Raw genomic sequence first — 27,328 nt, forward strand, 5'->3', positions numbered from 1 at the left:
AAAAAAAAAAAAAAAAAAAAACACTGTTAAGTCACGTTGAATTAGACAATTAGAGGTCAAGGAGGAGCCTGTCATCGCATCGCCGCGTTGTGATGTTAAAAAGTTGGTTGAAAAGGCGATTTTACGGTTCACGATGTAGTATAGTCGTTAAATAAACTGTTAGTGCAGTCTAGCGAGAGCGCACGGTTAAACTTTCCTACCGCAAACACCTCCGTCGTTCTCTCGTTCGGGATTTAATGGGAGAGCGAAGGTGACGGACTTTGAAGAGGGCGGGTCGTCAGACGGACGGCGCGGAGCGGCGCGGCGCGGCGCGACGTGGATTTTCAGTTATTTCATACGGTACAAAAGCGGAGATTCAGCGCGCTTTAACCATGGAATGTAAAACAGCGTCAGGGACCTCGCACCCGCGAGTACGACAAATCCGAGAATGTAAAGCAGCGGCGGCGGATCTTGTCTCCGCCTTGGGCGGTAAAGCACCTCGACGCGACGTATAAGCGAGGACAAGAAAACGTCCGTCTCGTTTATTTGACGCGTCCTCGCCGCCAGTAATTTGATTCACTCCGGTAATAGGACCAGTATTTGCACTGGCAAAAGTCGGAAATGTACACGGTAGTTTTTATTAAACGCGACCATCAAATTCTGTTTCAGCGGAAAAAAAAATGTATTCCCTCTCTAGTTATGTACAAGATATGCGGTTTCACACAACTTTAATCAACTTTATATTAAGGCGGACCTATGCTATCCCGCGCGCTTCAACGCAGTGTCATTCAATTTCATGCCTAATTTCCGCGATATTTAGCGGCAAATTTCCCAACGTTCCGAGCAACATGGTATTATTTCCGTAATAATTGCGACGAGACGCTCTCTCGCACAGCCCGAACAACGTCGGCGATTTTCCACAAGTATGCGCTTTTGACTTCCCGCCAATTAAAATAGACCTTCGGAAAACGGCTTATTTCCAGGCTTGAAACTCACCGCGTTACGGTCGTTTACAGCGCGCTGCGCGCTGAAAGAAAGCTCTGTCTAAAGTAGCGCGCGATTAGGGCGAGAGAGAAAGGGGGAAGAGCGAGAGAGAGAGCGCTCGTGACACGTATGACACATCAAAGAGACTAATTTAACGAAACGGGGCTACGAGACCGGAGGATATCGCGACGCGACAGGAATCGGCTGTTTTCGCGGAGCAACAGCTTACGTTTTGTTGCCGGCCACGCGTAACGACCACGACGATGATGAGCGACCGAAAGATCGCAGAAGATCGCGCGCGCGCGCGATATATCGGACAAAGGAGTCCGTTGTTCGCGCGCGTTGCAGGCCTTCCTTCCTCGCCAGCCGAGATCCGTCGAGATGTTTTCTGAACTTCGCTCAGTAGAGCCAGAGAAACCCGGCGCGTGAGAGTGCATTCTCTCTCCTTCCTCCTTTCTCTCTCTCTCTCTCTCTCTCTCTCTCTCTCTCTCTCTCTCTCAATTTCTCATTCTCTTTCTCTCGCCACTCTTCTACGAGAGGTATTTCCGTCAGAGTAGTACGGCCGTCGCGTTCCGAAAGGGCGTATTAGGTCCTATTATTTCGCGCGAGTACCATTACGAATATAATACCGCGCCGGTCTGGGCCTCTCTATCAAGATCGAGCAGCGTACACAGATGGCCCGTATGAATGCGCCAAGAGAGAGAAAGAGAGAGAGAGAGAGAGAGAGCGAGAGCGAGTAGTCGCGGAAGAGAGGCACAAAGGAAACTGGCGGCCTGAAAATTTCAACGTTATTAGATAGAAATTAGATAGAAATCGTAGCAACATCGTTATAAGCGAATGCGTAAGTGTATTACACACCTTGATTCTCTTCATCGACTTGATGTTAACAAGAGTCCCCTTAGCCTGATCCCGCGGTCGAACTTCTTCAAGCAAAAACTCGTGCGAGCGTTGTTTCTCTCATGCTTCCCACGTTGTAGAGATCTCAAAGCGAATCTCTATTCAAGCAAAATCCATTTTGAACTTGCGCCATTATCCGCGCTACATTCGACAGAGATTCTACTGTACCTAATACAGCATGAACCTGCACGTGTACAATAACTGAGCGTCGATTTTCAACGTTGGCTAACTTCGTAATTAAGCGTCCCATTAACTTCCCGTATGACATTGTGGCGGAAAGCGAAATAATCCCGTCACGCGTGTACATTCTCGCGAGGGTAGAATATCTCGTATAACGATCTCGATATTCCGAGATCATCTTATTATTGCGCTATTATACCCTGTCGCTCGCGATTAGGGCGTCTTTAATATTCGATGTTGCGCGCCGTTCTGTCGCGACAGACAATTTCGATGCTGGCACACGCGGCTGGCTGGCTGGTTGGTTGGCAGGCTGACTAACTCTTCGTCTCTCATCAAGAGAGAGAGAGAGAACGGCGTCTTTCCCAGCGCGGCGGATACAGCGCGGCAGGACTCGTGAAAGATGTACGGCCCGAAGGTGTCTTCGACCCCGTTAAGTTCCCTTTCTCGACCGTAAAGGCCGAAGATGTGGGGTGCGAGAGAAGAGAATCACAAGGGGGAAAACGCACGATCGATAAGAGCGCCTCGTAAGACAATTTCTTCTGGGGTGGCGAGATAGTAAGACAGAGATAGATAAAGAGAGAGAAAGCGAGAGAAGCGGCTTCTTTCCACCCATCGCCATTTTAGGTACAGGTGTATGCGTGCGCGCGCACGGAAAGAGAGGACGAAGAGGGTGCGAGAGAGAGAGAGAGAGAGAGAGAGGAGTCAGGCAGGGTGGTAGAGGTGTGGGCGGAAGGGAAGAGATGAGCTTCCCTCCTCCCCCGCACGCACGCGGCGGGCCCTTTTCCAAGGAGAAACGATCGTGTGCGTTAGTCTCCCTGAAACGGTCTTATTTTTTTATAAGTTTCGGCGACCCTGTCGAAGGAGTCCCGAAGGGTGCACGCCGCAAAATTCCGTCCCTTCGTCCAACGAACTAACGGCAACTGTACGCACACAAGGAACCCTTGCGGAACGTGACTGCTCCTTATACCAAGCGATTTTGTCACGTCGATCGTTAGCATCCCTCGTGATGTGGCACGAGAATAAGAAGCAGGATTAAACGCAACAAGATCATATATTGTAGAAGATAGAGAAATTACAAATATTTAAATTTAATCTTTGGTATACTTAGTTTAAAAATAAGGAAGGCAAACCCGCGTTCCAAACAAATGATCAAAAATGCAATAACGAACGATTGTTGTAACGCTTGAAAAGATCAACGTGAATTTCTCTGTTTTCAATTTACATCTTTATGAGATAGAGCAATGTAAAAATAATGAATTGAATTAAGATTTCCGGGCAATAGAAGTCTTTCAAGAGAAGTTCAAGTTTTTAACTCTTAGTATACCTATACATGTGCACGATTGTGCACGATTGACTCGTTGTTGTTTTTCCTTTGGAAAACTATAGGAGCATTAAGTTAACATTAGTTGTATAACGTTTTTATATACAATTTTTTAAAATACCAAACACTTTCTAACGAATACTTTCTAAAAAGATGATATATATCACTTAATAATTTTTATGTACTTGTTAGAGGGATGAAAATTAATTCGAGACACAAATGATCTATTATATTACGTGTACTAAAGATTAAGATAACTATGCATGAGGTATTATGACTATCTGTCTACTTAAAGGTTAAAAATATTACATGTACAAAGAGAGAAGGAGAGAAAAATAAGCAGAAGATAAATCTACGATATCTTTTCACGCGTTACAACAAATCATTCAGTTATTGCATCTCCTACGCAAGCATCTCTGCCAACAACTCGTCCTTCACCTTCGAAAATTCCTCATTTTTCACCGAGATTATTATTCCATTGCGCGTTAGTTGCGCACTTGGTGTTCTGTCTCGGCCGTTATTGGGCTCACGATCGATGAACTTGAGAGAGCACGGATTTAAAGCTCTCGAAGCGCGTACTGGGCATCGATAATACGCAATCGGAGGGTATTGGTATCCGTAATACGCAATTGAGTACGGGCACGAGTATTTCGAAGCCCATAGTAGTAGGCATCGGTAATCGATATCGGGTAGGTAGATATCAACCGCCACTTTGAATTCTTTTGACTGGAGTTTCGCAGTTTTTTATTCGCCCGTCGTACGTTGCATCGATTTGTGCGACGCGCGTATTCGACGATGTAAAACAATATTTCAATTAATCATTTGAGCGTCATATCGTCAGCCAAAGTACAATAAATCGTTGCGCGATAGATTCCTCATCTTTCTCCCTCGGTAAATAGCCGTATCTCTTCTCACGAGTGAATAATTACATTATGAGTATGATAGCGGAATCTCATTGTCCGTGTATTTGTTTTTCTTGAATTTGAAAAGAATTTTAACGAAAGAGAAAATTTTCAACACGCTCTTAATTGTCAAATTAATCAACGTTTTCAACACAGTTATATTCTCATTTTTCTTATCTAGAATTTAATCACGTGGAAGCATGACGTGTCTAATTAACTTTTCGAGTACCAGGTTCTACTATTTATTTTTCGTGCAAAAAATGCCAGACCGTTTTGCCTGTGGTCAGTTTAAGTATAAATATTTCAATTTCTTTTCTCCTTCTCTTTCTCTCAGCTGAAGGCTATGAAATAACATCATTCTAACCCAAAAGAACAACGTCAGCAGCTCTGGCATTTTCCGCAAAAATTCAAGGAGAGAATTCCGATATCTTTCACAAGGATTATTATCCTATGCAACGTTCGATTATCGAACATCATCACTCCGCCATTATTATGATTGACATAATATTATTAACCGATGGAGAATCAATTAAAAACAGATATAGATTTATGTACTACTAGAGAGAGAAACGATTAATTGCATATTGTGAAGAATTAATCTGTAACGAGATAGATCCGCTGACAGGTCAGCGATAAAGCGAAAGCAATTTTTCTAAAGCGGATCTCCCGCTTAAATCTAATTGCGCGCGACGCGCGGTGCATTCCGTCTCCGTCTTTCTTTCTTCTCCGCACTCGTTCTCGAAGAAATCAGCCCGTTCGTTAGCGGGACGACGTAGCCGCGCGACCGTAATAATTTCAGACGCACAAAAGAAGATAACGATCGAGAAGTGGAGCTCTCTCTCTCTCTCTCTCTCTCTCTTTCTCTAACCCGGAGGCCACCGAGAGAGCCGTGCCGCCACCAAATTAAAATCACACTAAACTACCGGCAGCGTTGTAATTAAGTATTTCTGTGGCAAAAGATCCTTTGGAAGCTTGCCGAGAGAGAGAGAGAATTCTCTCTTTCTTCTTCCCATCTTCTTTTTCTCTTTCTGCCTCTTTCATTCTGTCCCCTCTTCCCCATGCACCCACGCGCACGCACACGTGCGTGCAATCGCACGCGCACGCATTTAACTGCGGAGTCTCTCTCTTTCGAGTCGCGCGCGCGTGAAATGCGCGCGCCGAGTCATCGCGCAACTATTTCTCCGTCCATGGTAGCCACTATCGTCGTCGTCATCAAGCATAAAGGATAGAAAGAGAAAGAAAAAGGGAGAAACTATACTATACCGTCAATCTGCGAGAGCACTCAGAGTGTCCTCCTTCCCTCTGTAGATCGATCTAACGGCTTGCCTGGTCTTTCTTTAGCCTCATCCCACTTCAGCTTCTCCTCCCCGCGCAATAGAACAAGGGAGGAAATGGCGAATTAGAGCGAATGGGAATGATAAGCGCCAGTAAGAGCATGGTAGGAAGAGAGGAGGAGAGATGGAGAGAGATAGCGGGCCCGAGCCACCAAACCGACGCGACGGTAAATCAATACTGACATCGCGGTCGTGACGCCATACGCCAAGTCATCGGACGTACAACGAGTAGAATGGCTATTAAGACTAGTAACGCCGACAGCCGTTGTTGGGAGAACATTCGCTATATCGCGCGACTACCATTATTTGGAGATTAATGTTATGCTCTGATCGATTACGTCGTAATATGTCTTCGCGCTGAAATGATCCAGGATTATAGGCTTGTCGTATCTGAATCCCAAGAAAAGAATATACATGTGTAGATTTTTTATAAAAAGTTGATGATTCTGGAACGCGCGGAAAAAAAGGAAGTGTATTTTTCTTAAATGTAGATATTTAGTAAAATAACATTTCTAGAACATAATTGTTATTGACAATGTTAATTAATATAATTTTGTAAATGTTTAGTAGTAATACTAGAAGTTTTACACGTAAACATAGAGAAAAGACAGAATCAATTTTGTAAAACTTTCTAGAAAATTAAAATTCTTGTGTTTAAAAGAGTTTAACACGTACGCACAGTTTTGGAATACTTTCAATTTATTAATTAAAAATGCAAGCAATGTCAGCAATATTAATACACTCAAGAAAGAAGTGTTTAATTTTAAAATATTAAAATGGTTTATTTATTTTCGTTTCCGTTTTTTAAACACTTAAAGATATTTTAGTTTCAAATTTTTTCAATAAACGATACACACCACGTGTTTGGATTTAAAACACTGAAACATTTAAAATTGAAATATCTTTTATTATTAAACGTTTGTTTTGCAAAGATATTTGAAACGTAAATATTTTAAATACTACACTTTTTTACAGTGTAGTAATTTACCCTGCTGTATGAAATTGATCTCTTAACAAAACATTTCACAATTTTTTCAAATCAGGAGAAAAATACAAAAAATATTATTGAATGTCGGGGAAAAGTTATGGAATTTGTGAAAGAGTACATACACTCTTAAAACAGAGTACGATAACCTTGATAACTCGAGACCATACACCATCAGTGCAGTACTTATCTTTAACGTCGGATCCTTTAACGGGTCTGACTGTTACTCCGCGAATGGACATTTTCAATTAATAATAAAAATTTATAGTATATAGGTAAAAGCGAGTAATGTGTGCGGAATTTACACGTTTGACATTACTATTCTGTCTATTCGCGAGATAAAAATGACAAAATTTCGTTCTCGCGCGATATTCAGAGAATTCAAGTCTCTTGAATCATTCGGATATTCCAATATCAGGCCCAGCGATATCCAAATATCGGAGTACGTCCGGAATTCGGAATTGCATTTGCGAAACCCGGGTAGCGATACCGTTAGTAGATACGCGAAGTGGTATACTATAGTATTGCGTTACGATTCCGCCGGAATTCACGAGACGGTGAGAGAGATGTCGACTTTATTTCTATTTTATATACCACGCCGCGCGTATTTCGGCTCTTCACTTGACGCGCGCGGCCTATCCGCTTTAAAAAGTTATCGATTGCCGTCCCTCGCGGCGTAAAACGCACGGAAGTGCCCGGCGCCTGTTATGTACCGACAATGAGAATATTACGTCTCCGGCTGTCGGGAGTCGCATACGCAATTCCTTCCTGTCGGTCGGATGGATATTCCTGACTCCGCCGCCGCGCCGCGGTCGGCACCGCATACGTACGTTTCGCTACGGGAGATGAGTTCGGTTTTTATCCCGACGGTAAACCTGAAGAGCTCTATTGTGCCGGACGAATCAACCCTCTATTGAATCGCGCTGCCTTCCGGCAACAAATCAACTAAATACAATAAATCGTGCTTTATTAACGAAATCCGACATTTCGGATGTCTTCCTTTCGCTATCACGAGGAAACAAGCGTGATATTGCTACGGAAAATAATATTGAGGATTGAGTTGTAAATAATTTCCGAAACGCACGTTAAAGACTTTTACTTTCTTTAAATATTTTCAATGTTTCGATAATCTAATTCAAAGTGTAGACAGGTGCGATAGCGCGCACAGTATTGTCCGACTTTATTTGATTTAAAATGTATTCTTTCCTATTTCAGTCGTATGTATTTAAATAGAAGCAGGTTCACAGGTTACGTAATTACACGTGAAATCGTCCAAATAAACTTTTTCGATAATCGTCTGTTATATTTACGTTTATTACTGGTATCGAAATAGAATCTTGCCATAAAACGTTGTCAGATGTGTTACATTGAGGGACATGCTTAAACCAAATAAATAAGAGAATGCTATTGATTTTAGTAGAAAATTTATCAAATCTGTTCTGTGACAATATGAGTAAACTAAGTGAAAGAGAGAGACTCTTTAGTTAAGAAATAATCATGTAAAAGAAAATTCTACAATAGAATAAATTTCTGCATAAAATTGTAAAATTTCCGAGATAAAAATGCTATCTCAACGTTGCTGTCTCGACGAGAAAATAAGCTCGAAAATCTTGAAAGTATTCATCATAAAAAGAAAAGGCACACCCTGTATATATATCGCTCGTGTATGTACAGTGCTCTCGGTTGATGCACGCGAGAAGCTGAAATGAAACGAGAAGCGCCTAGGGGCGATTTAGCGCAAGAGGAGCCACGAGCGAAGACTCGCTCGGCGTTCGTCGGCGAAATATGAAAAGTCCGTAGGCGGTTTTAATTTCGCCGCGAACACCGCCATTGTTTCCCATCTCTCTGCACGACGCGCAGCGAACAAAAGAAATCGCAGGGCTCGCTCGAGAACGAGCGATAGAGCCTGTGAGAGATACGCCATAGAGAAAAAGGGCCAAGCCAGAGTCGCAGAGTCGAGTCCCCCGCAGCAGCAGCAGCCTCTTCGTCCATGCCGGGCGAAAGAGTGAGATACCGCGGCAGAGAAACGCCATCCCATAAATCATGTTATTTAATAGATCAACGGCGATGACATCTGTTGCGACGTAGGTGTAATGTAATTACGCGGCGCCCGCGGGCGGAGAAGAAGAGCGTATGGGGTAGAAAACAAAGTTTTCAGCAGGGTGGGTGAGTGTGTCGGAATTAAAATTCGCGATTGGCGCAAGAGTCGATTTTGTAATCTCGCGTGCGTGCGTGCGTGGGGCAGGACAAAAAGCGGCGCGAAATTCCGGGTATTCCCGGAATACGATACGTAACGTGATCGGTGAGTTTTTGCAGCAGTCGCTGCAAAAAGAGGCTAATAAATTACATTTCCGTCGATGTAATTTCCCTGACATTATTATCCGAGTCGCGCGAGAGTTCTCAATATATTTGCCTTTTTGATATTCTACCATTTTATCACGTGATAATTTTGAATATTCTGGGAAAAAATATAAACGCTATATATTCTAGCAAAATAGCGAAAAATTAATCAAAATCGAAGAGGCTTTGTTCAATCTCCTCCTCCCCTCTACACATTTTCTGCCTCCGGGCGGTAACGTATTTCGTTTTAACTCGGAATTGATGAGAATTGTTGGTTTTGCGAATTCGAAGCGTTTAATAAAATCAAAGGTAAATGTTTTTTTCTTTTTTTTCTTTTGCGGCGCGAACGCAATACGAGTTCTACGTATCACAGTCGATGTCTCGTACGCGAATGTAAATGATGGATGGTACAATACGGCGACGCGAAATGAGGGTATAAACGATGGATCCGTTTATAATTGCAAATTTCATTTCGTGTTTCCATTGTGTAAAACTGCATTATTCCGCGCTTATGCAATTGGGCGCGTACGAACGCCAAGCAGTTCTTTGTTAGATTTAATGGCGCCCATCGATTTTCGTCGGCTCTCTCGAGCAATTTCTCGTATATATTAATGCCAATAGATATAGGACTCTTCCTCTCGCGCGGGCTTGTTCGGGACAAATCAAACTCCGTGGCAAACGGCGCTTTCCCTCTGTCTCTCAATTCTCTCTCTCTCTCCCTCTTTTACAAACGTGCGCGCGCGCGGCCATTCTCTCGTCAACATACCCCTTGAGAACGGGAATGCGGTACAGGACTTCGATTTCCAGTTAGTTAGGGCAGTTGCGCGGTTTAAATGGCGCCATCGGAAATAGAGGAGGAAATGAAGAACGCGCGTGTTACATCCACGTGGTGAGTTTTCCAACATTGTTATTGCGCGTGTGCAGGAGACCTCTGAACTAGAAATTTCCAGTGTTTAATTCTTCGTTTCGATCGCTTTAACTTTCACAGAGCTCCGTAATCGCATGAAATTTAATACCTGTTTCACACTCAATAACAGAACCAAATTTCATTATATATACAGTAAGCGGGATGCTTTTCTTTAATTATATATATGGTCCTCGTGAATATCAAGAAATATTAAAGAGATAGCTCTGTATGTTAAGTCTTTATCGTTTTATATATTTAAAAATATGCCTTTATTATTATTTTATTTGGAAAAAAAGTAGATAGTAAGCTAAAGATCATATAGCTCTCTTTTTAGTTATCTAATTCGTGATTTATAAAAATATCAAGAATATATGAAAGAGAAAGATATACTTTTAGTCAATGTCTATTTTTGAATCTTATCTTAAGTTAATTATTATTTTTTCATTCTTTCAAAAACCCTGGAATGCTTATTATATCTTGTATAACGACCCCCTGTATCGGTTAACGCCTTCGAACTCGGTCATCAATGCATAAATTATATATTGACGCAGTCACGCGGATCGAGACAAATTTTGCCGTTACAGCTCACGATCTTAATCAATTTAACATTTAAATATATAGTTCACAAATGAATGACGATTCTAATATTTTATTAAAAGCAATAATATCAAGTTGAAATTTTAACGACGTGCTCTTTCGCAAATTGCAAGACGGTATTTCTTAGCGCAAATAAATTCTACTTATTTTAACGATTCGAGAAGTATCACAGATGCAATTTATTGATAAACGCGACGTATAAGTATACGTATAGGTACGCATACGTGACCAATATAAATCTCCGCCGTTGGCGTAACCTAGCGCTATGCTGATTTATAGATATCGAACGATTCTGCACGAGCAGCGACAGAAATCCGATTATGGTGGAACCGGCGGCGGGCGCGCGGTGTTACACGAGAGAGAGAGAGTTGGGGTATCGCGCGCAATTTCGAGATCCGGAATCGAAGGAAACCCGGAAAAATTCGGAAAATCGATGTAACGTAAGTTATTCGTTAACCACACAGCTTGTTCCTTCGGGGGTGTGAGGAGTGGCGTCGTTACGAACGCTGTTCCTTTCCCGGGTTATTTTCCTGCGGACGGCAGCTACGTGAACGTAGTTTGTTTCGTTTGCATATAAAGCGCGTATCCGTTTCTTTTCGGAAAATGCTCAGCGCATGTTACCACTACATACAACAAGCACCTCTGAATAATTCAAACAAAGGATTAAGCATCGTGCACCCAGCGTTGCCCCGCCGGATGTCTAACCGATGTTAAGAACAGCATCGACATCCCGAGCACATTCGGGTCCTCGTTTAAATTTTACGGACTTAGGGAAGTTACAATAAACTAGAGATTCGTGCCCTCGAAACATTTTGGTATGCGGGATGCGACGTCTTCAAACCACACAAACAAAATTGTCATTAAATGACACGTACGAGTGTGTAACAAACAGAATAAATATCTGAATCAATCGTTATCGATGTCATTATATACTTTTAATTTTTCAGAATTTTCACATCGGCGAGAAATTGTTAGACATTTAATTTTCCTCATGAGTACGGTTATAACGACGAGTGAAATAGGTTTTTTTAAAAATCAGGATCGTTTTCCGTTTGAACATGAATAATTTATTCGCGTCTGTTTAAACAAAGTACCGAAAGGTCGGAACTCTGTTTGCGTTAACCTTGCCTTGCGCGCGACGAACGCACGGGAAAGCTAAGTGAATACACAATGGCAACGAGGCGAATGACTAGCGAATATGACGCCTGGTTGGCCTTCTACGGCGTTACTCCACACACGGTGTGCTCTAGTGATAGCAAAAGTGGAAACTGGTATGATAATGAGTTACAAACAGTACGAACCTCCTCGTATGTCGCTTAAGGGGCTCGTATAGCAAACGGAGGCCGAACGAATTACCAAGACTTATGTAGAGAGAAATCTAACTCTCGACGATTTAAATTTTAAAGGTCAATCACACTATCTATCTAGTCATCGAAATTACACGCTTAAATTCGCTCCCGGATTGAAAATAAATCCTACACGCTTGATTTTGATGAAATATCTAAAAATTCAACAAAGAAAGATTCTTCTATTTTCGATTGAAATTAATTTTGATGCTTAATGACGTACATATATATGCAAATTTGCAAATACATTTTTCATTTCTATAAACTGCACGTTGATTTGATTTGTCAGACTTGAAATGCAATCATAAACTGAAACTGGAAATCACATCACAAATTACATTGATCGTCAATTTAATAATGGTAATAAGTTTTATCGAGAAAACACTGCAAAGAACTAATCTAAAAATTTAGTTAAATGCAGACCTGAAAATAATTTTATTGGACTATTAAAATAATTATGTAAGACATTTAAGCTGATTGCAAGAATGTAAAATTGTTTTACAGCAATGTCGTGTTTGAGTGTTCTACATAATTATTTTAACAGCGTAAATAAAATTATTTTTAGACCTGTATCTCGTTAAATTTTTAGATATGTCAGCAAAATCGTTCTTTCTACATATATGTACGGTATTCTTCATCGGGTATTTATTTTCTAAATTACTAAGAAAATTCTAAATTCGATTTTATAAAAGATAGAATCACAGGAATTATATATAAGCGTACTTTTCCAGGTAAAAATAGTTGGATATCGTGTGTAGTTCTCTTTTTGTTCTACCGAAGTTAAGCGAGCTCTTGTCCACTCTTGTGTTATCGAGCCTTCTTTTTTTTATCATCTTCTGCCGCGCGCCATACGCTTTCTGATTTCGATGGGGTCTTAATTTCTTACACGAACGAGGCTATATTGCTGAAAAAAAAGAAAAAAGAAAACGTCCATGGCCTTTATAACCGGCTAATAAATAGGTGCACCCGTGTAATTTGCTTCGTCACTTTTCTGCTTCTCTTGTGCCCTCCTCCTTACTCACATTAGTGACTGGGAGATTACACCTGCACTTTTTTGTGCTTGTGGAAATAATCGGATCTGCTAATAACGCGGCATTTACGAAAAAAAGCGAAGAGTCAGTTTCAATTATTTTACACATCGGAGATTCTCTTTAGAATTCTCCCGCTTTATAATTATCTACACTAATAAGACTTGAGCGTGTTTTTCATCTCTATTCATAATATTTAAATTTATAATATTAAATTAAAACTTCGGTAATTGAAAGATAATAAACAAAAAGTTAATTTCTTAATTATTGAATTTTATATTTCCATTTTTATATTGTAATCTCAAATATGCGTGAGTAATTGTTAATTTAACATCTCATTTACTCGTTATTAGTTGAATTTTAGATTTGTTATGTCACATAATCGAGCGGTTATACATACAGTGTTGCTATAAAATATCAATTACATTATCTTTATAATAAATAAATAATATAATAATATATTATTTCAGCTTTTCAATTTGCGATAAAAGATATATTTTTTAAAAATTTATATAGAAATATTATCAGGTACCAAGCCTTAATTTGTATTTGACGCTTCTTTTCTTTATGCATTTAAATTATCTCATTCACATTCACCACTATCATACTTGGCCGTACATTCAGTCTCGCCGAAGAAAAACCGCTCGAAAAAATGCCTTTTTCAGCTCTAATACCACAAATATCGATTTTCTTTACGTAAAAGTCATTCGATTATCGGTTTCGCCTTTTAATACACGTGTACACTGCTCGTGTAGGCACTCACTTCACGGAGGAATGCTCGCTGACTAGACAGCAGCACGGTGCGCCTATCTAATAATGCGTGTAACCACAGGTAATCCGAGCCACTATCGATGACTAATACCTGGCGCTCACACCGACGCGACGCGACGCGACGCGACGCGACGCGACGCGACAATGCAGCGTCGCGCCGCTCACGTACTATATGCCACACGTATGCGAGCGAGCGCGCACGCATAATGCATATGGACGTTCGGCGAGCGACATACACCACGGCGCGCAGCCGAAATCTCGTGGCACGGAGATAGGACGCCAGAGGCGGCGATATTATCAAATTATATACCTGCACTACGTATACACCGGCGGCCAATAATTCATCCATAATTCAGTTATCTAAATAGGACACCCGCGCCGCACATACACACGTATGACTTTCGCGCTGCAATGGCTACTGTACACGAGTCGCGTCACACACGTTCATGAGCGCGTGCATGTGCGTGCGTGCATCAAAGGCGTGCTAGATGCACGACTATGTATGTACGCGACGATCTCTGGTAGCTGTTAGAGCGAACGGCGAAAAACTGCCGTGGAATTATCCTATCCGTTGAACGGCGGCGGCGTGCTTGTCGAGTCTCTGTCGAAACACTATCGCTGCGCGCTTTTTACTAACGCTGCGATCCTATCACGGGCCAGTAAAAAATCTTTAATTATTTCCCAAGTTAATTTATGCAGCAATCTATTATTCTTTTTATCCGTATATATATGTACCTACACTGTTAGAGATCAAATCAAAGTAACAATGGTGATCCAATCACTTGAGTCAAATAACATTTTGATATTTTTCACTTTTATGTCAAAATGTTATAAATCATTTCACTTCTACGATTTGTTTGAAAATAAACAACGTCCACATTTACTTATGATAATGAAATTTAATACGTTTTTTTTTTATTCGATTCCATTGTTTCAATTATACATATAATGACATATTGAATATAATGCTAATCTAGAAATGATTATAAATGATTATAACTCAAAATTTGATGTTATAAATGCAACACCTGTTAAATTCGTAATGTCAAATTATACCCAAAACTGAGTTCTTTTTAATTATTCCTATAGTGTGTTCGCCATTGTTTCCGCTCATACATGTCGTTAGTTGAACTAAAACAACGGAGTGTTAAATAATTCAACTTAAGAAATGTTTCACACAATTTTATTTCTTTTCGGCATGATATATCCGCCGACTTTTTTTACCAATGCCTTTTCCATTATTTATAATTTTTTTTATTTACGAAGATACATTTCATTGGTACTGTCGTTTTTTAATGTGTTTTGGCATTATTCCTTAATGTGTGTCTTCAGCTTTGATTGAAGAAAAATTGTTTACAATATGTTTATTTTTATGAAAGTTATTATAAGCAATCGAATTGGGTTGTGTACATTATACCCAAGTGTGTTTGTTGTTCCCGCAGTGTTAATATCGCTGTTTATTTTGAATCTAAGCAATTCAACCGCAGAGATGTGATTGTGTTTTAACCATATGTTTTGTATTGAGATAATACGTTTCGACATACTTGGAATAACAAAATAAATAACAAAATGTTGTTTAATTTAAGAGATTGAATTTAAATCTGATCTCTTTTTTAATATTTTTTTTTAACAGTGATGTATACCTGAGGCAGCTTTTGAAGGGATTTCAAGATTATAAAATACATTTGAAAATATCACTTTTGAAGGTAGAAAAATTAATAAATATTAAAGCTGGCTAATATAATAATTTAATAATAATAAGTTAATTATATTGTATAATTTAATACAGTATACGCGATATAATAAATATAATTGAAAATAAATCTCTTTCTTTTTCCCGTTTTTACGTCACGAGATTATTATTTAAGTTATTGTGATATACATAATTTGTACGTTCGTTATTTATAAAACGTCCAAGCGAGATGCTACGTAATATTAGCCGAGACTCGGAAAGCGGTGTACAGTGTGTCGCGGCAAATCGGTTTATGATTTGTTTACACCGCGCTGATGAAAACACATGTTGTATCGTATTCATCAATAAATCACTCCCTTCGTTCACGCATAAAAACGAGAATAATTGAATTAAAATTAATTAATGCTAGAAATGCGATCTCCATATGCGTCGCAAAACGTCCAGCATTATTTGCATTAATTCCTAGTAATGCAATTCTATATTGCCGCTAATTGCGGTGACTCGTAAACATGTCGAATCGAGTTTACATGAATTTAATGCCATCACGTTGGCGCAAATTACAGGCTGCATTAACATAGTTTTTACTACATAAATACAAACTTTGCATAATTCTTTCCCCTGCGATTCACAACGAGCATTAAACACTGAAAATTTTACGAGACGCTGCTTAAAAATAAGGCAGACTGAAGCCGGATTTAATTTTCGTTTCTGAGCTGGTTTACGACCAGGTGTTTGAAAATTAACGAGATCACGGTGCACCTTTGCGCGCAGTGGCGCTCCATACAAAATTGAGAAAGTAGAGAGATAGGAGGATAGTCAACGGCGAAGAAACAAGAAGAAAATTCATGGCGTTCGCGCGGCGAAGAAAAGCGTTCGATCGCACACGAGTACGTAAACAGCGGCTTCGTGATATTAATATTGGCAAGACGGCAACCTCTTCGAAAGATTAATATTGGCAAGGTGCCAATAAATTTATATGATCTCAGTGTTATACGTGGTGTCTCGGGAGGGTGTGAGAATACACATCAGACGCGGGAAATAACGGGAAATTTATGTAAACCTTCTCAACAAATATCGATTAACATAACTTAATGATGAATATCTTCGTAAACAGATCTTAACTTATACATTTATTATTAAGGCGAAGTCTATTTTCAACAGAATGCTTTAATTTGGCAGAAGCACTTGAATAAGATTTTACGGATAAGCGCGATAGTCGAAGTGTTGCAAGGCAATTAATTGGAAACGTAATTTTCGTTTCCATTACGTTTATTTTTTTACTTACAACGAAATCCATTTTTAACTAAGCGAAATGCTTTAATTCTGTAGAAGCATCCGTATACATGGCAGAAAAATACATACTGTGCGCAAGTAATAATATAATTACTTATTTCACAAGTATTTCAAAAAAGTTTGTATAAATTTATCATAAGTTCATCACAAGCGTTAGAGTGAGTTTAATATTATACTTTAAATAAAATTGTTAAATTAAAAGAAATTCGATTTGCTTATTATTATAAAGTCGCTTTTTAGTTAATCTTAAAACATTCTTTAAAAGAGAAAATAGACTCTTGTTTCGAGTACATAAAACTGCATTTTTCGAAAATTTGTAACAAGTATATTTTAAGATCAACACATCGAGAGAAAATATTCTTTATTAAAAATAACCATTACTTAAACAGAAGAAAGTAAATTGAGTAATCAAAGCTTTTCTTAGCAATAGAATGATATTTTTCTGTGTATATTGAAAAGCTCTATACTAAAGGATTCCTTAAAGATACCATAGTTTCTAAAATATGTCTTAAAATTTGAGAATGTTATCCGCAAAATAACGCTGAAAAGAATGTCTTTTACGAAAGAAAGAAGGGTTTCGTTAAAGCATTTAAAAATGGAAGTACTGTAGGAAGACGAAATGCATTTTGAATAACTTTTTGAATAGTTACAAGTATCTTTAATTCGATAGAGAAGTATTCTAATGAGATTTTTCACAGGTAAACGCAATAGTCGTTATCGAAATGTTATGAGACGACAAATTAATTGAACGTAATTTCCGCCTCTGTTTATTTTTATTTTTAGTTTACGTTTATTTTTATTTAAGACGAAATAATTCAACGTGAAAGAATGTGCAATGCCGCGCGCGTCGCGGTGAAAATATCTCCGGTTGAAGGGGTGAACTAATTAGATTGCCAAGACGACACGACACACCGCACGTCGAGAGATCCGCTAAAGAGAGTCTTCGTTTCCTTTTTTTGCTTTCAGGACAGCTGAAATGTCCACGGATAACCGAGCACCCGTCCGACATAATAGTCGCGAAAAATGAGCCGGTGACGTTGAACTGCAAGGCGGAGGGTAAGCCCGAACCGGTGATAGAGTGGTACAAGGACGGTGAGCTCGTGCAGACGTCGCCGGGGGACACCAAGTCACATCGGGTCCTGCTGCCTACGGGATCTCTGTTCTTTCTGCGGGTGATGCACGGCAAGAAGGAGCAGGATGGCGGTGTATATTGGTGCGTCGCACGGAATAAGGCTGGATCCGTCCCGAGTAGGAACGCCACTCTCACAGTCGCAGGTAAGAGAGCCTCCATCCCCTCCCCCCCCCTCTCTTCCATCTTCTTTTCGTCGTCTCCTTTTTACGTCCGGATTATACCGGGTAGCGTATCAGACACATTGCGAGGGCGACCATACTCGTTAAACTCGGAACGAATCCCCGTGAAACGGCTCTTCGCCTCAAGGATTCCACGGCTGCCCGCAAGTCTGCGTCGATCAAACCGACGATTTCGCGAAGAGAGCGACAGGCTGCTACGAAGCCAGAACGAAAGCTCTCTCTGACAGCATCGACCGCCGCCGCGCCGGCCGGCCAGCGACTCTCGCGTGAACCGGCGCAGTATGGATTAGCCATTGTTGCGATACGACTAACAATAAGCGTTGTCCCCGCCGGTTCTATAATTATTTGCCCCGTGCAGGTGTCGATTAGCGTAATCTTGTAGCTGCAACGTCAAGCCGATAAGATACTTCGGGTCTTTTCTATGGAAATCGTAATCGGCGAAATGCATCTTTCGCACTTGCTAAAGAAACTTTACGCCGTTCACGGACGTGTAAAACAAAACGTTGTAATCACTCAGTTGTAATACGCTCTTTGTACATTATCGCGAAGATCAAGAGCCAGTAATTTTTCAATGTCAGTTTACAGTTCAAGGGATTGCCAGTTGATAAATCGGTTGAGTTAACAAATCGCCGAGGCGTAAATACAATTCATGTGTAAAAAAAAAAGAGCACGCGGACATCAATAAAAATAATTTTATACTCGACGATAAAATTCGAAATTTATATACGACTTGATAATTTTACGCAGTGCATTTGCTTATCTCAAAGTGCCATTCGTCATCATAGTCTCTTTCTCTCTCTTTTTACGATAATCCTATAATAGACATTTCTCTTTTCCACTCTTTATAAAATGTATTCAAATAATAGAGATTGATTCTATTATACTATACATTATACAACACGTCGAGCTTAACAGAAAAGCAAAATATCCAATGACTATTTTCTCGAATATAAAATATCGCGTAAATTGCAGAGAAGTAATTTACTTTCTCGTTCTAATTAAACAATTACACGCGAAACTATACAAACGGCAAGCAAACGCTTTCATAATGTGTTTATCAGCCAAATTCGCCGCACGGTGCATTTCAATCTATTCTCATGAGTCCGTGTTAACAAGAGAACGAATATACTCCTTTCCCTGATGGCAAAAATGGTGTTGCATCCGTGACTCGACGTCTCCCTCAGCACTTCCTCCGCTCGCGAGAACCTTGGAATGACTTGTCTCACCTCTCTACACTTGCTCGCTCGGTTACGAGTCAAAGTGAACGGTGCGGCGACGGCGACGGCGACGGTGACGGCGGCGGCGGCGGTGACGACGGGGCAGTGTCACACGAACGAAAACGGACACCCCGTATGTACGGGCTCAGGAAGGAATAACCGTGATTTATACGGGATAGAAGTCGACTCCTTCGACTAAAACGAGCCATGTTTGTTTAGAGGCGATCGATATCCCCGGCGACGCACCCTCGCCTCTGCCCGTCCGTGGTATACTATGCCCCGTCCGTCCGTCCGTCCGCCTGCTTGCTTGCTTGCTTGCTTGCTGGCTGGCTGGCTGGCTGGCTGGCTGACTGGTTGGTAACGACCGATTCGCTCGCCTCACCTCGCCTCTACTACATACCTACGAGTCTGACGATGTGACACCGACCGACGCCTGCTGTACTGGCGAAGAATGCACTTCGTCTCTCCGTGTGTGTGTATACGATATAACGCATCGAGTCAGAGATGCGTCCCCTCCCCTTCCCTCGTCCCCTTATTGTAGGGCCCCTCCTTTTACGCGCAGCATCCCTGTCGCCTCGCTCGCAGGCTAATCCTCGATTATGATCTCCAGAAAAGATTCCATACAAATTGAATTAGTACTCTGGAGTCAATGTAGCATTTCTGGAATCGTCCGAATATGTTGGGGAACATCTGTGTAACTCGGCCGACTCGCTCTTCAGCGTCACGATATTGAATGTCAGGTTATTGAATATCCGAACGTTCCCGTCGCGATTGAATCGCTTCCATTTTTATTCCGTGGTCGTGCAATCGTGTATTTTCACGCGGAGGAAAAAGTACGATCGAAAACGTATGACCAGGCAGCGCGCAGGGAAAAAAAAAAAAGGAAATCGCGAATGTGCGCATTCGGATCGCATTACGGAAGATTAAGGACGATAATGGAGAATGCCGATAATGCGAGAGCGGATCGCGCACGCCACTTCCATGTTATTCCCTTTTCCGTGGGCTCGTTATTTCGAGTTCATATAGTATACGTATAAGCGTCGTGTGTACTCTGCACGTGCACACGCGTGCACCCGCGCGTTTCGCGTACGCGAGCATCGGTTACGCCGATGCATCCGAGCTTCGTAATTTATAGAACACGATATCGCTCGTTAATTGCTTATTGTAATACGCGCAGCTATCCGTAACGTGCATTTATGCGACAGCGCATGTTAAATATGCAACCGTAATGGGAGTGCTTAGCAGAGAACGGACCGGAACGTGCGGCTGTTCTAGCTCGCGGAGCCCCGGAATCTCTAGGATATTGATATTGCGTCGCAATAAAATTTCTGTCAAGGCATCTGTGCCATAATTATTCGCATGCCATAAACGCATTCGGGATGGGGCGAAGCGACCTTTGTGCACACTCGAGGAAACTAAATCTCTGCTCGGATCACACTCCCCGTTTTCTATTATATTAATGCAATATACATGAATCTTAAATCTCTCGTGATAATTATTATTTATTATCGTATAAATTAAACGTCCATTTTATGGTAATCATTAGGCAATGAATTAGTAATAGGCAATTGTGTGTAAAATAACCAGAGCGGTTATTATTTATGAAATGAAATTAATTTCGTAAAAGAGTAAGGATTTACTTTATTTTATAAAACACAAAGAGAATCGCGATTCAATGAATGGAAAATTAATTTAACATTATATAATGAAAGAGCCAAGTTTTTCACATTTACAGAATTATAGCCTGGGAGAGACTTTTTCTTTTTTTTCTTTTTTTTTGTATTTTTTTAATTATTTTCGATAAATTAATGATAGGCAATTGCGTAAAATAATCAGTTCGATTATTATTCATGAAATGAAATTAATTTCATAAAAGAGTAAGGATTTACTTTATTTTATAAAATATACAAAGGCATTGATTCAATGAATGGGAAATTAATTCAACATTATATAATGAGGAAACCACACTTCTCATAGAATTATAGCCTGAAAGATATTCGAGTCTCCCAGTTCTTTTGGAAAGAAAAAAGCGAAGAGGTGAGAGACACGAGGATCTCTCGTGCTTTGTCGCGTTCTCCTCTGTCGCAGTTTGAAGCATCGCGAGCCTCGCCTTTCTCGGTAACTAGATTCGCCAAGTAGCCGTCTCTTGCGCCCCTTTGTTGTTTTTGCTGTAGCTCGCGCCGGTTGCTCTTTCCCCCTTTTCTCTCTTTCTCTGTCTCGACTCGCACTCTCTCTCTCTCTCTCTTTCTCTCTCTTTCTCTGACTGGTAGCGTAATATAAATAGGCCCCGGAGATCGCCACCCGAGCCCCCTTTTCTCTATACGGAACGCGACCCGGCACGCCGTGGAGACAGGCTGACACGGCTTCTCGATCCGGGCTATCGCCGTAGTATAATGCATAGCTTACCGCGTTATAATGGGAGCTTACGCACAATAGTCATGTACCACGCTTGCCCATAAGGCTCCTCTCGATCTTGGGCGCCGCTACGCCCATTTTTTTCGCGTGGAGCAACATGGAGCTCTTTTCTAGGAACCTGTTAGTGTATTCCGGACCGGTTCTTTTTTCCGTCTTTGCTCATTCAAAACATTCCACTTTGGAATGTTCCAAGAAACATTTATAAGGCTTAAGAGATTATGATATTTATACATATCTAGTCGGGCCATTATAGCAATTGTAACACGAGTATACGTATATCGATTTCTTATTGTGTCTTATAATATAATGATAATAATATATGGAGATGACGTAATCGTCATACTTTCTCCAAATTTGCATAGATAAATGCGCCGGCTAATAATGTACGTTAGGTAACTTTGTTCAACCTCTGTCTCCCCCCAAATATCCCAAGTGTAAACGTACTATTATTATGAACACATCGGATTCTTATGAAATTTCATAAGAAATTTTTAGAAAGCAAATTGGAAAGCGACATCAAAATAGAAATTTGTCTTACTGAAAAAGCATTCTAAAAATGTTGTATATTTACTTATGCATACTGTGCATATTTGCATAGTGGTGCAAATTTGCATATTTTATACATGTCTGCATAAATATCTGCGTTAAAAATCCTGTCTAGTTATTACATAATAATAACACAACTTGCTTTTGCATTCTTGATAAATACACCCATTACCTTAATGATCTTCTAATACCTTCTGTTGATACGCGTAGTTTGTCCAGATTCAACATCGATGAGCCATAATTTATCGCCGTAAAATATGCTTACACGTTGACTTGCTTTTTTTTTTTTAAATTACACGTAACGTATTTATTACGTTGACAGTGATTTATTTCTCACTAGAGAATTATTAAGAGTCCCTTGATATGCACTTTTTAGTATAAAGCTGTTGCGCGCGGAGTCATTTTCGTGTATCCGAGAGACACGATGCGACGTGCGAATGACCCAGATATATTTTTAAAACGATTGAGGATGATCCCCCTTGACTAGTAGCTAGATTATCTCTAGCGACAGGACGCGACGCGCGGTGCATCAAGCGCAACGTTGACATCGTCGCGCAAGATAGCTCCGCGCCCGAGATGTCGTCTTCTCTAACGGAAATATAAAGAAATGCTCTCTCGGCACATCTTATAAATTTATAATTGGCTTTAGCTGAAGTTTGCGTTGGTAAAGCTAAGATTAAAATAAAGAAAAATGAGAGCAAAGAGTCTGGTTTTGAAATTAAGCAAAACTCGGCGAATCGCAAGCTTCAGCGACATAATTATCCAAGTTAGGACATGTTGCGGATGAAAAATATATAAAGCAGACAATTTGTACATTACAAAGATATATACATATATATAATGCGGAAAATGTTTCAATTTGAATTCAAGTTTTGCTTTTTCGTTTCCCCAAATGATTTGGACGAAAGAAGAAAGAGAAAGATAAAGATAAAATCCAACTCGACTACACGTATTTCTTTCTTCCAGGTACACCGTCTCAAGTTTGATATTTTCTAACTTTTACTTTTTATCTATGTATACGAAGTAACGAAGCAAGCAGCCGAAGCTCGTGCCAAAATTCTACGACCGAAATTGAACCGTTCCTCCCCGAGATAAATACGACTGAATTTTGACAGATTAGCATGGCGACGCGGGCAAGTCCTTATTCCCCTTTAAACATTATTCGCAAGGGAATTGTTTATTTTAATGTGACGTTATCGCACCTCACGACGCGACGTCGAAACCGACGGTGACGATGGCCGGGCCCGAGGATGGCGGGGGAGTCGAGAGCGCCAAAGAATAAACGGGAGAAAATGAAGATAAATTGGAGTAAATAGGTGGTAATAGGTATAATGTCGCTGCTATTTAATCTTCATTAAGGCTAACGTGCCTCCTGTCTCTTCTGGCTCGTCTCGCGACGGCGATATCGGGACTGTCACGGAGACAGATACGTTTTTAGTGGAGCGTCACTTCGTCAGCCCGCAATGTATATCCGGGCAGACGAGCGGACGGATGATTGTTAAAAACTGCGCGACGCGTCGCTGCCGGCTGATTATTCATCGGACTATTGAGATAATAATTTTGCAGAGGCGTGCGACAACGTCCAGTGTATATTTGTTCTGTCAATAAAATGGAAAAAATCATTAGCTCGAGGGGGTTAATGAATCGTGCTGGTTTTTTTCTCACGTGACCTTGATGTCACACTCTTGCTTTCACACGTCTTTGTGGGACTGTCCGTCCGGGAGATTTTACACATAGCTTCTATAACGATCAGCTGACTCTCGTCGATAAAAATTAATTTTGCATTTTTTAAGTTCTGTACACTGAAAAAATTATGTTGTTATTATTTTATAATTAAAAATAATTTTCTTGATACCACTGTTAAAACAAATACGTCATGCTCTTGTTTTGATAAAATTGTATTTGATTCACAATAATACCGTTATTGAATTAACAAACTTATTTTCAATTAAAATAATGCTCTCAACATTTTTTAGAGTGGAATCTTACTCTAAAGAATAAAATTTTACTTTTCAAGATTGAAAATACTGCCATTTTTTTTTCACTTTTTATAACATGAAACTTTGTTCCACAGAATTTAAATTACTTTTTTAATAGATTGAATAAGGTTCGAGGATTAACAAAGTCTAACCTTTAAAAAATTGTCTATTTTTTAAATTAAACTTTTTTTTTTAGTAAGATTTGTTACAATTCATTATTTTCCATTGTATATTTCGCCTTAAAATATGACAGCGTCACTATAGTGTGGCTTTCCTATTCATGTAAAGGCTACTTCTTTGTAGTGCTTTTTATGCACAGGAATATATTTCAGAAAATACGTCTGAAAAGTTAGTATAGTCCGACGTGTTTTACACGGAGTCTCTCATTAAAATGCGGGATATATTACAGGTTAATAGGTATACTTGCAGCTAAGCGAAGTTTAACCGATGTCACGAAAAAGACCATAGTATAGGGAACACGAGTTCTCTTTGTAAGAAATCGTAGACGGAGGCGGTGACAGGCAATTATAGGTCTGACGGTAATTGATTTGATGCAGAGACGGTAAAACCAATTGGGAATAGGAATGTGAAGGGAAATTGGAGAAGGGGTGGGAAATAATAAAAAAAGAAAAGGAAAAGAGCAAGACTGTGAAAGCTTTGTCGAATTTAATTCTTTATTTTATGAAAATTTTATTTCTGTTTGTTTAATTTTATTTCGACCAGTCATCGATCGTTTATTCAACTTGAAATTATTGCGAAATACATTAAATATGATATTTATTAATATCAAGATGTTATTAATTGACATATCGTGTAAATGATTTATTCATTAATATTGACACATCGATACTGCAATTACATATTATAATTATATACCGCTGTACCGAAAAGTACGTGCATCTCAATTGACCACATACGCTGCTCGCGTTTGCACCGATATGTGGTAGCCGCGATCCTTTAAAATCCGTTCGCGAATAATTATACATCACGTTAGAAACTCTATCGGTTTTCACTTACCTCGGCTAGATCTCCCCTTCGATCCTTTCGCGTTGCATGCATGCATGCGTGCATGCATACCAAGGAGGAGGAAACGGGATGAAGGTATAGCGAGAACAAATGCGCGGAGAGAGAGCTTACTATATGATCTAACGAATGGACTATTCGAGCTGCACCCCATTTTCTATGCCTCCGACACGTACCGCGCCACGTGGTGCATACATCTGTCCGCTCCCCCCCCCCCCCCCCCCCCCAAAACCCGTCCCGCGACCTCTCTCTCTCTCCTCTCGTTTCTCCCCTCAACGTTCGGAAGCCAGGCTCTTTCACGACTCCACTCGCGCGCGCCCCGTTTCTACACTTTTTCTTCGCTCCGCGGTCCATATTACTATACGAACTACTACGTACCCGGACAACCCTCATTATTGGCCGGGCTATTAAATGGTTATAACCTTGCGCTCTTTACAACACGTGCCGCCCGCTCGCCGGTTTGACAAGTTTTACCATGGCTGTAGTTTCCTTTGGGAGGCAAACTGCCGCCGCTGCTGCTCTTTGTTAACTGGCTTCCAAATCGAAAATTATTCTCTCGTCGCAGGGCCAGCAGTAATTAACTGCTGGACTAGTGGTTAACTTCTATTTATCTTTGCTTCCAATCTTCTATGATAAATAGCCGTTGAAAGATACGAATAATCATTGCGATTGTTACACATGTAAATGCGCGTAGTTTATTAAAAGAATAATTATTATATGTATGTTTTTAGAACAAAAATACATTTAGAACATAAATTTGGCCCTCTTTCCTTCCGCGCGTTTACCGGAAGATTTCTTCTTCCTGCCGTATTTTCTCCGCCCGCATCTCCCGTGCGCGACAAAATTTTGGCAATGAATGCCGAGTCTCTCCGATGACGCTGCACCATGCCGAACAATGGCGCGATTTTCCTGACGCGACATTCACGGCGGAAGAATCTATAATATCGTCGCGTGATTTCGTCCCTTCGCGTTTACTTGCGGGAAATTTTATGATAATTCTCTGGTTCTCTCCCTGTCTCCTCTCTCACCTTATAGTCGTATTTCACAGTTCATCGTGACGTCGTAATACCGAGCGTGCACACGATACACTTGAAGATGTCACAAGTATACGCCTTCTCTCTCGCGAGTACATTTTTTCTTTAAAAGGTACAACTTATTTTACATAGGTAGTAAAAAACATACTGTGTTAAAAACTAATATACTCAAGTCTTTGTTGAAATTTTGTATCGAATTTTCAATATATCCACGCGAGTGTTAATTTATTATAACATATGTAATATATTGTGTTATTTGCACTTAAATTAACAATTCATAAATAAACAAATAACGTAAAAATCATGTTTTTCGAAACATAAATTCCAAGATAAATGAATAAAATGTGTTAATTTAACACATTATAAATGTTAATTTTAGTGAAGAAGTATGATTGCTTGATTGTGTCAGTGTTTAATTTTTGTGTTAATTTTTTACATAATATTTGTGTGATGTTTGAGATATTCTTCTTATGTTAAATTAACACAAAAATTTGAGTGAACCGTTTAATACCATGGTGAAATATGTTGAATTTAATTGTGGCTCTGATTTTACTTACGTGTATGGTATATGATATGTACATTCTCTAGAGCCTTTTATTTGTCATGTTAAATTCAATGCAAAATTTCCAACTGCGTGTATTTTCAAAGTACCATATGTTTATGATATAGTATTAGCATGAAAAAAGCCGGGATTAACGAACGCTCCGATCAATGTTGATAAATTTGGCGAATCTCGGACGTGACTCAGGAGGCACATTGCACTCTACTGCATCGTCACCCTAGCTGCATCTCTCTGGCGCGCGGAACTTTTCTCAACTACTTTCCGCGCGACGGCACTGGGGTAAAGATTCCGTGTGATGTTTGCCCAACAACTGTATAAACAGGCGGCGATAACGCCCAGTTCCTGTCGGGAATTTCGAACGTTGTTGTTCGTAAACCACGTCGTTCCACCGCGAATTTCGCGTGCGCATCCGGAATTACCGTGGTTGGCGCCGAGCTGTTTAACATTAACAATGACCGGCACGGCGACGGTAATTATTTACCACATTTTATTATGCATTTTACGAACTACCGACTGCCTACAATTTAGTTGTCCAATTCGTTCGGAAACATCGGATTATACGGATTTATTTAATAGCACGAGCCATTGCATTAAGCGGACGTCGATTTTATACCGATTCGCATCTAATTGGTTTTATCGCATTCAATTTCGAATCGCGCATAATTGCATTTCCGAGCATTTCTG

The 27,328-nt window shown here is 40.2% G+C and overlaps 1 protein-coding gene across 1 annotated transcript in view; it reads left to right on the plus strand.

The window, feature by feature from the left end:
• LOC108773568 (roundabout homolog 2) overlaps nt 1-27,328 on the plus strand; it is a 110,899-nt gene that overhangs the window by 11,678 nt on the left and 71,893 nt on the right. The window contains exon 2 of the mRNA XM_018539415.1: nt 17,524-17,832. Coding sequence (XP_018394917.1) covers nt 17,524-17,832 — 309 coding nt within the window. The remainder of the gene's footprint in view (nt 1-17,523; nt 17,833-27,328) is intronic.

Source organism: Cyphomyrmex costatus, unplaced genomic scaffold (assembly GCF_001594065.2).
Source record: "Cyphomyrmex costatus isolate MS0001 unplaced genomic scaffold, Ccosl1.0 scaffold214, whole genome shotgun sequence".
NCBI classification, from domain to species: Eukaryota; Metazoa; Arthropoda; class Insecta; order Hymenoptera; family Formicidae; genus Cyphomyrmex; species Cyphomyrmex costatus.